This window comes from Alosa sapidissima, chromosome 15 (assembly GCF_018492685.1).
Source record: "Alosa sapidissima isolate fAloSap1 chromosome 15, fAloSap1.pri, whole genome shotgun sequence".
NCBI lineage: Eukaryota > Metazoa > Chordata > Actinopteri > Clupeiformes > Clupeidae > Alosa > Alosa sapidissima.
In genome coordinates, this window is record NC_055971.1 from 2,078,201 (window position 1) to 2,093,345 (window position 15,145).

General features: G+C 38.8%; 1 protein-coding gene across 1 annotated transcript in view; it reads left to right on the forward strand.

Moving 5' to 3' along the window:
* Positions 1-15,145, forward strand: part of LOC121683381 (protein furry homolog) — a 227,594-nt gene that overhangs the window by 72,085 nt on the left and 140,364 nt on the right. The window contains exons 13-18 of the mRNA XM_042063004.1: positions 4,716-4,802; positions 5,014-5,185; positions 6,538-6,670; positions 7,277-7,384; positions 12,320-12,575; positions 12,748-12,930. Of these exons, the coding sequence (XP_041918938.1) occupies positions 4,716-4,802; positions 5,014-5,185; positions 6,538-6,670; positions 7,277-7,384; positions 12,320-12,575; positions 12,748-12,930 (939 nt within the window). The remainder of the gene's footprint in view (positions 1-4,715; positions 4,803-5,013; positions 5,186-6,537; positions 6,671-7,276; positions 7,385-12,319; positions 12,576-12,747; positions 12,931-15,145) is intronic.

Sequence of the window (15,145 nt, forward strand, 5' to 3'; positions counted from 1 at the left end):
GAAAAAGCCTTGGAATAACAGTACAGTGCATTTTCATGCACTGTAATAAGAAGCCTAGGAAGAACAGTACAGTGCATTTTCATGCACTGTAATAAGAAGAAGCCTTGGAAGAACAGTATAGTGCATTTTCATGCACTATAAAAAGCCTTGGAAGAACAGTATAGTGCATTTTCATGCACTATAAAAAGCCTTGGAAGAACAGTACAGTGCATTTTCATGCACTGTAATAAAATGCCTTGGAATAACAGTACAATGCATTTTCATGCACTGTAATAAGAAGCCTAGGAAGAACAGTACAGTGCATTTTCATGCACTGTAATAAGAAGCATAGGAAGAACAGTACAGTGCATTTACATGCACTGTAACAAGATAAAAAAGTCTTTTAAGTTCTAACACTCAATTTTAGGGTCAAGGAAGCTATTGACATGATTTCCAAACAAACTTGATGTTGCCCATTTTGAAATCCAATATGGCGGATACCAAATGTGAAAATATAGACCATCTCTATTATTATTCATGATAGAAATATCATTCAAAAACAATTTCAAAGTTTGAACAGTCATTTTATCACATGACAACCTTAATAATATACGAGGCATCAAGTATAATCTGGTAAGATTCCAATATGGCCACTATGTGTAAGAAAATAAGCCAATTATTCTATATTTTGGTTCATTGAAGTAACTACCTACATCATCCTATCATACAACATCATACATTCTTATTCTACCTTCTTCTCTTTCTGAGCAAATCTTAACTCTTACTATACACTGCTCAAAAAAATATACACTTTAAAAAATAAAACACATAAGATCTTAATGGGGAAAAAACATCACGCTGGATATCTACATTACATTACATTTGGCTGACGCATTTTTAGCCAAAGCGACTTACAACCTGGTAAACAGTTTAACGCTTTTAAAACAATTCTCTCAACAATTCTAGAACAATTTAAAACAATTTAAAAAGGTAGAGTACAATAGGGAAAAGTACATCAGTGAGTGCTGTTTTTATATAGTCAAGTCAGGTGGTAAGTGCTAGAATTAGCTAGTTGTAAGTAGTGCTATGAGAGGAGATATTCTCTGAAGAGCTGGGTCTTCAGGAGTTTTTTGAAGATGAAGAGGGATGTCCCTGCTCTAGTAGGAACTGGTAGCGCATTCTACCAACGAGGAACAACAGATGAAAACAGTTTGGATTGACCTGAGCGTACCGGTGGCAAAGCTAGACAATGTTTGTCTGAAGAGTGCAACGGTCGGGGGGTAGCATATATGCCTGTATGAGGGCATTCGAGTAGTTGGGAGCAGTAGGTTTAGCTGGGAGGACCAGCAGTTTGGTTTTTGAGAGGTTTAGCTGGAGGTGGTGTGCCTTCATCCATGTAGATATGTCTGAGAGGCAATCCGAGATCTGTGCCAAGACCAAGGAGTCATCAGGTGGAAAGAACAGATAAAGCTGTGTGTCATTTGCATAGCAGTGGTATGAAAAGCTGTGCGAATGGATAATCTGTCCCAAAGAAGTGGTGTGGATAGCAAAGAGAAGGGGGCCCAGTACTGAGCCCAGGGGGACCCCTATGGTGGGAGGCTAAGGTGCGGACAGCTGTCCAAGCCATGATACGTTAAACGAGCATCCTGTGAGGTAGGATTCAAACTGATATGGACTGGGTAATATGTTAGGAACAAAAGGATGCCAGTTCGCTATTTGGGAATGGAAATTATCAATCCACAGAGGACTGAATTCAAAGACCCCCGAAAATCTAAGTGGAAAAAATTACGCGGCAAGCTCGTCCATTTTGCTTGAATTTCAGCACAGCAGCTCATGATGGTACTCAGTAGTTCATATGGCCCCAACATGCTTGATGGTATCGGGGCATGCTCCTAATGAAACAGCAGATGATGTCCTGGGGGATCTGCTCCCAGATGTGGACATGGCCATCACTGAGCTCCCTGAGAGTCGGTGGTGCAACCTGTTGGATGGACCAAAATATAATCTCCCAGCGTGTGTTAAATCGGATTTAAGTCAGGGGAGTGTGGGGGGACAGTCAATGGTATCAATGCCTTGATCCTCCAGGAACTGCCTGCACATTCTCACTACATGTGTCCAGCCATTGCTGTGCACCAGGAGGAACTCAGGGCCCACTGCACCAATACAGGATCAGACAATGGGTCTGAAGTTTTCATCCTGATGCCTAAGAGCAGTGAGGGTGCAGTTGTCTTGCCTGTAGAGGTGTGTGCGTCCTTCCAAGGATATCCCTCCCCAGACCATCACTGGCCCACCACCAAACCAGTCATGCTAAATGATGTTGCAGGCAGCATTACATTCTCCAAGACATTTTCAGACATCACATGTGCTCAGGGTGAACCTGGTCTCATTTGTGAAAAGCACAGGGCGTCAATGGTGAACCTGCCAATTTTGTATTCTATGGCAAATGCCAATTGAGCTATGGTGCTGGGCAGTGAGCATGGGTCCTTTCAGAGGCCATCGGGCCCTCAGGCCACCTTCATGAAGTCTGACAGTGTGGTCAGAGACATTCACACCAGCGGCCTGGAGGAGGTCATTTTGTAGGGCTCTGGCAGGGCTCCTACTGTTTGTTGTTGCACAAAGGAGCAGATACTGGTGCTGCTGCTGGGTTAAGGACCCTCTACCATCCTGCCCAGCTCTCCTAGAGCAACTGTCTCCTGGAATCTCCTACATGCTCTTGAGACTGCGCTGGCAGACACAGCAATCCTTCTGGCAATGGAACGTATTGGTGTGCCATTCTGGAGAAGTTGGACTACCTGTGCAACGTTTGTAGGCTCCAGGTACTGGCTTATGCTGACCCTAGCCAAATGTGAAACTAGAGAAAAATCAATCAAGGAGGATAAAGATGGAAAATGTATAATTTGCCACCATCTCTAAAACCATTCCTGTTTTTACAGACCTATCTCCCTTCTTTCTTTCTTGTTAAAGTTTTTGGAGAAAGTGGTCTTCAAGCAAGTCTTGGACTTACTATATCAGAACAACCTGCTAGACCCTATGCAGTCTGTTTTGAAGAGTCATTCTACTGAAACTGCTTTTCTGTCTGTGACCGAAGCATTGAGAGTAGCTAAGTCTTCATCTAAGTTGCTAAGTCATTAGTATTCATTCTACTAGACTTATCTGCAGCCTTCGATACTGTTAACCATGACATTCTCCTTTCTACACTATCTGAACTGGGATGTCTAGCAAGGTCCTTGACTGGTTTAAATCCTACCTTAAAGGGCATATGACTTCACCACAGGTGTGCCTCAGGGATCAGTATTAGGGCCCCTACTTTTCTCTATTTACACACTTCCTTGGGTGAGACCATTCGCTCCCATGAATTTGATTATCACTGCTATGCGGACGATACTCAACTTTACCTGTCTTGAGCTTTTGGTGTTTCCACCACAAAGCACACCCAAGGACTGGGCGCTGAACGCACTAGCCAGTGTCCTAAAAGTGCTGGTTCACTGACTAGCATGAGCCCTAATGGGTCAGGAGGGAGCTAAACTCATAAGGTATTACATATTTAAATTAGCTTCATTGACAGGCATAATAATTTTATGAGATGCAAAATGTTAAACTACAATAAAACAAAATGGATCTTTTCAAACAATCACTATGATCCTTAAAAGAAACTTTAGCATATGCTAATTGGCCCCACCCACCTCAATTGGATTAGGCTGTAGGACAGTAGGATATGTTGGACTGGTTATGTACTAATTTATCTAACTTTGACTGGGTGTATGTACTAATTTATCTAACTCTAGGATAGAAGACAAAAAAACTAATTTCCCAAAAGGCAGCATATGTTTCTTTAAGAGACTTGACAGACGCTAGCATCCATGGGTTTTAGCCTCCTTGCTAGCATGCCTCTAGAGGGCAAATTAGAAGGATTGAGCCCAGGCAAGTGCAGGGTTTAGTCACACAGTCGAAACTTCACACATAGCCTAAACGCACCCCAGTTTTTGACTCAGTCTCAGAATGTATGGCTACTTCCTTAAAATCCAACATGTCTGCCATTTTAATTATGCATGATTGTCTCATTATGTATTTCATAATGTTGAAAGATGGCTATAGTCACGTCATATTATGTGTTAAAAGCAGCATAGCATTATAAATGTAGAAAAAAGGGCATATTTTGGTGGCCATATTTAAAGTCAAGATAGGGGCCACTAGGGGGCGCTATGTGTTGGGGTCCATTTCAATTTTTGATCACTAGGGGTAGTACTATACCTGTACCAAGTTTTGTGCTTTCTACAAAAACTGAACGATTCAGTAAAAATCTGGCCTTAGCCGCTGTACTATTACCACTTACTTTGAGAAGGTCACCAGGTCCCATTATCTGAAAAACACCCAGAACTAATACATTTCTATAGCTATTCTCCACTGTGGCTAAGGTGTTTTGGTGGTTGAAATTAATTTTCACCCCAAAATGGACCATTTGGTATTTGCTATATATATATATATATATATATATATATATATATATATATATATATATATATATATATATATATATATATATATTGTTCAATTCAGATTTAAACACAGATTCGCGTGGTGTAATTTGTATGTCAATATGACCTCTTTTACTGCCCAAAGTGTGATACCAAGATGGCAGACGAGTGGGGGGACTTGCCTATTAGGACTTTGAATCTGATCAGTTGTTTTGTAATTGTTGTAATAATGATTGATGTATGACTTTTCCATTTCCGCAGGAAAGGCTGGATTTTGCCATGAAAGAGATCATTTTTGACCTGCTTTGTGTCGGAAAACAAGCTAAAGCCTTTAATTTGAATCCAGAGGTATTAAGGGAGGAGTTTTCTTTGTTATGTCTGTTTAGTTTTACACCTTTAAAGGGTTAAAAAAAACACACACCAAGATATACAGTACCACTGATGACTTTTTGAGATCTTGTTTGTCTTTACTAGATTAGTTGCATTGTTCTCAACTAAAATAATAGTCCCCTGCTTATGATTGTCAAAGTTGCAGAGTGTTGATATGTCTGCTCTCCAGAGAATGAACATAGGACTCAGAGCATTCCTAGTGATTGCTGATAAGCTGCAGCAGAAGGATGGAGAGCCCCCCATGCCTAATACGGGTGCCACCCTTCCCTCTGGCCATGCCCTTAGGGTGAAAAAGACCTACCTGAGCAAGACACTGACGGAGGAAGAGGCCAAGGTTATTGGTGAGTGTAGACCAGAGACACTTCCTGCTTCCTTTGTCTACCCTGCACTGACTTCGTAAGCAGACCCTATTATAACCTCTTTGTTCACTTACAGAGTTTACAATACTTTGATTTGTCTATAGGGACCCTCTCCATTCTACCACTAAAGTGTAAAGCTATTTTGAGCCTTGTCAGTGGTTTAAAAATAGTGATTTGTTTTGACGTGGCGCCAGACCCCTTGCTCTTTCACAATAAGCCTTTTTGTTGTTTGCGCAAAAAAAACGGTGTAGCCTAGAACTCCTCCAATTAATGGAAGTTTGAACTCGTTATCATCCATAAATAGACCCTACGTTGTTTTTACTCTGGATTATTCATTTAAGTGCACAGTCTGATTATAATCCAAAACAGATTTTGTCAAATTCAGCAAATTGGTCCCAGCTAGAAAACGTGCACACGTTTTACTAAATAATGCACTTATTTTACTAAATAATGCATTTTTTTGACTAAATTGTGCTATCAATTTAGTAAATCGTGCACACTATTTAGTATATTGTGTGCTCATTTTACTAAATAGTGCGCACGTTTTGCTAAATTGTGCGCTCATTTTACTAAATTGTGCTCTCATTTAGTAAATTGTGCACACAATTTAGTAAAATGTTCGCACAATATAGTAAAACATGCATACAATTTAGTAAAATGTGTGCAGGATTTACTAAATGAGAGCACAATTTAGTAAAACGTGCGCACTATTTAGTAAAATGAGCACACAATATACTAAATTGTGCACACAATCTAGTAAATTGAGACCACAATTTAGTAAAATGAGTGCACAATTTACTAAAATGAGCGCAAATTCTCTCGATACACAAAAATATCTTGCAATGACAACTCCTGGATATAGTCTCCTCCATACTCCGTAGATGAATCAATATCAGAGATGTAAATTCCCAACAACCAAAACCTTATGGAGTTTGGCCATGCTCATGCATTTAAATAATGATTATAAAAAACTTTATTTGTATCACGTCTTTCAAGCATTAGCACAAGGCACTTTTGAAAAAAATTTAACTATAAATGTATTGTATTAGAGAGCAAAGTAACTTTGTTGCTGAATACTTTTATATATTATGACACAAACGGGAATAGTTTAATACATTTTCTGGTGAAATGGGGAACCAGCGTCATAGCTGAATGCTAACATGTCAACACACACACACACACACACACACACAAACACACTCACACACATCTATTTACATTGTTTTCAGTCATGGTCTTTTTCACCCTCTTATTTTTTGTGACTGCAAAAACACCATATTTGTAGTAGCAAATTTGTGAGTAGTGCTACTACTGTATGTCTTTTATTCTTTTAGGAATGGGCCATTATTATCCCCAAGTTAGGAAAGCTGTTGACAGCATCCTGAGACATCTTGATAAGGATGTTGGTCGCTGCATGATGATGACCACTCTGCAGATGTTCAATAAGGAGCCGGAGGACATAATCACGTATGTGGCCCACTTTAGCACTAAATATTAAACTGCGAGTTTTGTGCAGGTGTAAGCCAAAAGCTGATGTAGGAGGGTTGTTTTTTTGTCCTTGGTTTGTATTCAGTCTGTTTTTGTCAGTGTTTATGTCTGTGTTTATCAAACAGTTATTGTGTGCACATCCCACCTTCTGGCAGGTGCAGGACAAAAGAAAACTATACTCAACTGAAAAAATATAATGTCCGCAACACTGCTTTTGACTCCCAATTATTTAATGCACAACAGGCAACGTTTCGACCCTGCTGGGTCTTCTTCAGGCATTTAATAATGTTGTGCATTAAATAATTGGGAGTCAAAAGCAGTGTTGCGGACATTATATTTTTCAATTGAGTATGTCTGTGTTTATGCCTATATTTCTGTCTCTGTTTTGCCTTTGTTTTTCTTTGTGTGTTCTTGTCAATGTTTTGTCTATGTTTTGTCTATTTTCTGTAGTGTTGTGTATGAGCTCTGTTGTTATTTAATTGCTGAATTGTAGGTGTGTGGAGGTGTGTTCTGTGAAATTTTGCAATACATTACATACAGTGATTGAAGTGAGACATGAGCCTGACCTTTTGTGTTCTTTGACAGGGGTGATAGGAAGCCAAAGATTGACCTGTTCAGGACATGTATGGCGGCCATTCCACGCATCCTACCTGATGGCATGTCTAAGGCGGAATTGATAGATCTACTCGCTCGGTAATTATGGATGTTTGTGTGTGTGTGTGTGTGTGTGTGTGTGTGTGTGTGTGTGTGTGTGTGTGTGTGTGTGTGTGTGTGTGTGTGTGTGTGTGTGTGTGTGTGTGTGTGTGTGCGTGCGTGCGTGCGTGCGTGTGTGTGTGTGTACATTTTGTTTTTGATGTTTTCTATGTTTAATGTCTTATACAGTATATGTTGTATTATCCTTAATGTTTTTTTTTTTCGGAGTGTCTATTCGTACCCCTGATACGAATAGCCTTGGCCACACAACTGGGCTATTCACACCCTGTTACATACCAACAAAAACATGTTGCTCGTTTTTCGTCAGCAGAAAGTGAAGAATTCTGAACGGTTTCAACACTAATATCTGTTCAAATTAAATTTGAGATGGAAAAGTTGCGTTTTATTTTCATAATCTTTGTTCAGTGAACACATCTAACCGTCAGTTTGTTAGCTAACAGAAATTTCGTGAATATGACGTTCAGGCCTATAAACTATAAGTGTACCTGCAAACCTCAACTTCTTGTGGAAGCAGATAGTGCAGTGGTCACAGACAAGGGCTGGCACGTGGGAGACTTGGGTTCGATTCCCGTGTGATGCATTTTGGCAGAGTGAGTGTACATGTGTACCAACGTCTCTGGAGAGAAGGCGCGCAATTTGAACAAGAAATCGGTTCTCAAACGGAAGTGTTGATTGCAACAATTAGCTAGTTCATGCACCAGGGTGTAAATAGCATGCAGTTCTATAAACACCAGGGTACGAATAGCATCCACTTCTAACTGTACATTGATGCAAACAGCATACCTTATTCAGAGTGTCTATTACACAGCTGAGCTATTCACACTCTGTTATGTAACAACAAAAAAAACATGTTGCTTGTTTTAAAATATATATATATATATTATTACATTGTGTGATCAATATGCCAGATTAAATGCACAGGGGTGCAAATTGCATACACTGATATTTGTACCAGACGAGGTACTAATAGAACACATTGCTCTGTGTTCACCGGGGTACGAATAGCATACATTGATATTTGTACCAGACGGGGTACTAATAGGACACATTGCTGTGTGCACCGGGGTACGAATAGCATACATTGATATTTGTACCAGACGAGGTACTAATAGAACACATTGCTGTGTGCACCGGGGTACGAATAGCATACATTGATAGTTGTACCAGACGGGGTACTAATAGGACACATTGCTGTGTGCACCGGGGTACGAATAGCATACACTGATATTTGTACCAGACGGGGTACTAATAGGACACATTGCTGTGTGCACCGGGGTACGAATAGTATACATTGATATTTGTACCAGATGGGGTACTAATAGGACGCATTGCTGTGTGCACCGGGGTACGAATAGAATTCACTTCTTATTGCACCAGGGTACGAATAGCATACACTGCTAATTGTACCAGGGGTGCAAATAGCCTTACCCTTTTTTTGTGATCTGTGCTTTTTTTCTTTTAATAATTTGTAAAGCACTTTAAAAGGCTGAATGTTTGAAAGGTGCTGTATAGTTAAAGTTGCATTACCTTGCCTTGCCTTGAACAAAGATTGTGTTCTAGTCTCACTTTATGAGGTGTAATTCCTCAAGTGTAAGCCCTAAATCAGTGTTATGTCTTCTACTTTTACTGTAATGGATGCAATCTTTGTATGTGACCATGCAATAATATAGTCCATGGGCCAGACCAGATGTTGGTAACAGTTAAGGTGGCAAAACTTGAATGGTGCCATTTCATTTGTTAGACCAACAGTACCGGTAGTTAAATAATACATGATAACCTTTCCAAAAGAACAGTTGTTTCATTCTCTAACAGAAAACCTATTACTAAGACACTAGAGGCGAATAGAGTAACATTGATAACTAATATATATATCACCATAAAACTTACCCACTTGTTTACTCATATTGGAAGAAATACTTTTTGTATTACACATTTTCTTAAAGGAACCATATGTAAGATTGTGCCCAAAACTGGTACTGCAATCACTTTCAAATTACTGTAGAGCGATGTATCCCCACCCCCTTCCCCCTGACTTGAGGTTGCCAACCTGGATGCCAAAACAGTACTGACTTTGTGATTAGTAGATACTGTAGGTGGAGGGTGGCGCATCAGGCCAAAATACAACATGACATGACAAAACACAACATCATCAGTTGAGGGCTGCAACCTCACTTTTTAAATGACATATCACTGACAACCAGGATATTAAGTATTTGAAATGAACATGATTTCTTAATGTCTAGTGACATATCAGGGACATTTTAGGATTAATTGAAATACATTTCTTACATACGGTTCCTTTAAATGTTATGTTTAAACATGCAAATGAGTCATTATCTACTGAAATATGCACAAATAGTTAGCATGCTAGCATGTTAGCATGCTAGTTAGCATTTTTAGCATAACTTTTAAAAATGATTAGCTAGGTTAGCTAAGTAACATGGTTAACATAGTTAGCATGTTAGCATGCTAGTTAGAATAGTTAGCATACCTACTAAAAATGATTAGCTAAGTTAGCTAAGTCACATGGTAAGCATACTTAACATGTTAGCATGTTAGTTAGCATAGTTAGCATACCTACTAAAAATGATTAGCTAGGTTAGCTAAGTCACATGGTTAACATAGTACTAGTTAGCATAACTACTAAAAATGAAAACATTAGCTAAGTTAACTAAGTTAAGTAACTTGGTTAACATTATTATCTTTGATAACATAGTTAACATAACTGCTAGCAAACATTAGAGCCATTCCAACTGTCAGTTATCGTCAATTATCTACCTAAATAATTTAACCATTTAAATTATCCACCTATTTAACCGTTCAATCATTCCAACTATATTAAACCTTATCTACCAAGCAAATCATTTAACTATATAAACTATCCACCTATTTAACTGTTCAGTCATTCCAACTATATTAAACCTCATCTACCTAGCAACCAATATAGTTTGTTTTTACTCTGTATGATATTTTACATCATATTTTTTGCATTTTCATGCACTATATTTCCTTCAGGAAATGCTTTTCTAGTTCAGTTTGTTCTCACTGGCCGTGCTCAAGAAGACACCGGCACAGCACAGTCTTTCATATTGCAGGGCGTCCTACCCTTGTCTGACGCAACGAAAAGTGCTAGTCCGTGGCTTTGAAATGGGGTTCACTGTCGTACCACTTCATCACATCCAGTTACATTCTAACGTGAATACTGGTACAGTTGCTGTGGGTGTCCATCAATCTTTGCCTATTCCAGGTGTTTCCTTCATTCTAGGAAATGACATTGGGGGAAATTCTGTATGGGGAAAAATTAATTCCGAAGTAAGCCAGCAAATCATGAGTGTGTGCACAAAAACCCTAAAGTTTTCCCCGCCTGCACGATCACTCACGCTATGGTCCAAAAAGCCTCCACTTCCCTGGAGGGAAAAGAACGCTCCTCTCCTCTCATTGATTTTGATTTGTCAGATTATTTCTTTCGTAATCTTGACGATTCGTCCTCTGCTTCTCTGGCTGGTTCTGGCGAGAAGTCAAAACTAGTTAGAAAAGAGTCTTCATTTTCTGCTTCTCTGACTGATTCTGGTGTGAAGTCAAAATCAATCAGAAAAGAGTCTGTGCGCTTGTCTTGTGCAGAGTTAATCGCTGCTCAAAAAGCAGATATGTCACTTGCTTCTCTCTCCTTCATCAGGCTTCATCTGATGTTGATAAATAATAATAATAGCTTTATTGTCCACAAGAGTGGAAATTTGTCTTTGACTCCACAGGTGGGTTTCTAAAATACAGACACAATAAATACATACAAATAGACAATACATACAACAAACAAATAACACAAACAACTTAGATTATAAAGTATAAGTATATACTCTTTTTGATAAAGTATAAGTATATACTCTTTTGATCCTGTGAGGGAAATTTGGTCTCTGCATTTATCCCAATCCTAAATAAAATAATGATACAATAAATTGGCCTGATTTCTCCGCTTATTTCTTTTCAGTGGCTAGAGCTGACAGAGGAGGTAGCTGTTCATTTTCACATTCACGACATAGCACAGACACATATGGACCTAACATATAAAAAAATACAAGTAAAGTAAAGTACAAGTAAAGTGTGGCAGAGCACCTTTAATAGCCTACAGACCTTGTTGAGCACTAATACATATGCATATGAGTGATAACGGTTATATGTGTTCCCAAAACTAAAGTGTTACTACATAGAAACTGGACAACAGAATGTGTTTTATAGCCTACCCCTTCAGCCCATTTAGCAGTTTCTTTGTTGCCACCCCCCTTTCCAAATGAGCCAAATGCCCACCAAAACATGACATCCTGGTAACACCTCTGTGATAACCTCACAACCCATCACTAATGTGGTAAGCCATTGTCAATATAGATTACAGTATATAATACTCATATGTCTGTGCACAGGATTATGAAAAAAAAAGCCAGATGTTAAGTAAACTTTTGTGGAAAGATATAGGATGAGCCAAAGATTAACACATTACCAGTACATTTCTGAGCTGATTTGACTCATTGGCTGACTGAACAGATTTAGTTTCACTTTCACTACTGTTGCATGATATTGCAAGCCTTGGTGGAGTCATGCGATCTCCGATAGCCCTTATAGCTGTACTGTATACAATGTGTATTTAAACAAACAGTAATAATACCTAATTCACTGTTCCAGGTGTCAGTCAGGTATGGGTATTAAGTCATGATAAATACAACTTAGCTGCCACTTTGCAGAGGTTATCAGAATAATCCCTCACACATGGACGATTCTAAAAATCACAACTACACTTTGTCACCTTGACTGTTACCGTCACTTTTTTTGGTCTGGGCCCATGGACTAATAGCATTAGACCTACTGTTGAACTACAATAAATTAGTTTCTGTGTGTATCATTCTTGACTTTGGTTTCCACAAGGCTAACAATCCATATGGATGATGAGCTGCGGCTCATTGCCCAGAACTCCATGCAGAGCCTGTTGGTGGACTTCCCTGACTGGCGTGAGGATCTACTGTTTGGTTTCACCAACTTCCTCCTGTGTGATGTGCAAGATATGCATCAGAACCTACTGGAAAGCTCCCTAAAGCTGTTGCTGCAACTTCTCACCCAGTGGAGATTCACCTTACTCGCTGGCAACAATGTCCTTGACACAGCCAAAATCTGCCCCTCAAAGGTAATTACACATTTACATGTAATTTCACGTATCACTCACTCATTAAGTAATCTGTCAGTTATAATGTCAACTTAAATGACTTTGTAACCAGTGTCAACAACTGATTTCTTAGATGATCTTAAAACTGATTTCTTTACAAGCATTGATTCTCCTCCTTTTGTGTTTTGGGCAGCTCTTGCAGTCAGGCTCCAGCCCCAGACTACCAGCAGACCGCAGTGGCCACTCCCTGGTGATGCATGCAGTGGAGGGTCTGGCCCTGCTGCTACTCTGCTCCTTACAGACAGTCACACGCAAGCTGGGTGTGGCCATCCTCAAAGAGGTCCACCTCCTCCACCTCACAATTGGAAGGGATGAGGTGAGAGCAATGGCCTTTTCAGGAAAGACATGCCTGACAGGCCGGTATAATAATAATAACAGCAGCAAATGATAGAACAAATAAATTATATTATTAACTAGATGTACAGCAGAATATGACCGCCGCCCAGTCCATCACATTTTTTCCACAAAAATAAGTCACGTTTGTCAAATTGTGTTCATTTCCTACTTTGTTCCTTTTTTGTGTTTGTAATTGAGTGTATGGTTGTTTTTGTGTATATGTGTGCTTCTGTGTGCGTTTATTGAGTGTGTGTGCCTGCATGTAAGTTACTTTTTTTTTGTGTGTTTTTTTGTGTGTGTGTGTTTGTGTATGTAGGTGTGTTTGTATGTGTGTGAGGGTGTGTGTGTGCATATGTAGTGTGCTATTCAACTACTTTACCAATAACCTAGCCCATCTGTTACAATAATGCATACAGAACTGGTTCCTTCCTTCAAAATACTAGGGGACTAGTGAATCACTATCATGTTAACAAACATCAAATGTAAAGTGTATATATATATATATATATTTAACAGGAGTAAAAAGGGGTAGGGTGGGGTGAGAAGGGTTAATGTAAAGTTATAGCACCTTTCTTGACAGTCGAAGTGCTTCACAGGAGAGGCGGAATCTCACTAAGCACCATAGTCTAGTCGTAATTTCTTGAACCCAGAAATGTTGTACCCTAAAGTTTTATTGCAGCTTTGTAACTTTTATACTTTTTAAACTATTAATTAAAAACTACTCAAAATTTCCCCATTGACTTAACATTATGATTATGACATCACAATATGCCGTTAAGCAATTAGAATCCTATGGCAGGTGTTCAGGCCACCTGGATCAACTGCCAGTCTCAGGCTTTAAGCATACAAACTGGCTCTATTAAGACTACACATCCTGTTCAACTGCTTCCTCTCCCAAAAACTGTTTCAAAATAAAAGTCCTCACTACAATGTTTCACTGTTAAACAATTTAACCCTTTAAACTACTGAACTTTTTAACTGTTCAGCCATTGTAACTGTTACTTGTCATCAACTATGACTCCTACCCACTGTAGCTAGTTAGCATGTTTAACATAGTTAGCATGTTAGCATTGCTAGCATTGTTAGCATTTTTAACAAAACTGCTAAAAATGATTCACATGGTTCACATTCACAGTCACATGGTTAGCATAGTTAGCATGCTAGTTAGCATAGTTAGCATAGCTACTAAAAATGATTAGCTAGATTAGCTAAGTCACATGGTTAGCATAGTTAGCATGCTAGTTAGCATAGTTAGCATAGCTACTAAAATGATTAGCCAGGTTAGCTAAGTCACATGTTAGCATAGTTAACATGTTAGCATTGCCAACATGCTAGTTAGCATACTTAGCATAGCAACTAAAAATGATTAGCTAGGTTAGCTAAGTCACATGTTAGCATAGTTAGCATGTTAGCATGCTAGTTAATATAACTACTAAAAATGAAAACATTAGCTAAGTTAACTAAGTTAAGTAACTTGGTTAGCATTAACTTTGTTAACAGTTAGCATAACTGCTAGCAAACATTAGAGCCATTCCAACTGTCAAGTTATCGTCAACTATCTACCTAAATAATTTAACCATTTAAACTATCCACCTATTTAACTGTTCAGTCATTCCAACTATATTAAACCTCATCTACCTAGCAACCAATATAGTTCGTTTTTACTCTGTATGATATTTTACATCATATTTTTGCATTTTCATGCACTGTATTTCCTTCAGGAAATGCTTTTCTAGTTAATAGTTTAAAAAGTATAAAAGTTAACAAAGCTGAAAAATACATAGCCCACATGTCCTAAGTAAGACCTACGTAACATAGTTTGAATGAAGTTTCTACGTTAAACGGTTGAAGCGGCATTAACTGCGTTAGAAGAAGAAGAATAAGTCAGAAGAAAAAGCCTTGGAATAACAGTACAGTGCATTTTCATGCACTGTAATAAATCGAATAACAATAGAGTGCATTTTCATGCACTCTAATAATAATAAGAAATCGAATAACAGTAGAGTGCATTTTCATGCACTCTAACAAGCTTATTTTTCCCCATAGACTTTGTATGGGGACTATGACATCATAATGGGCTAATTAACTTGATTTGCACCTGTATCAACTTACAGCTGCTCAACTAGGTCCCATCAAAAAGCTAGTTAAACTGATTGCACCTGTATGTAGGCCAACTCTCTCTGTGTATCTCCATT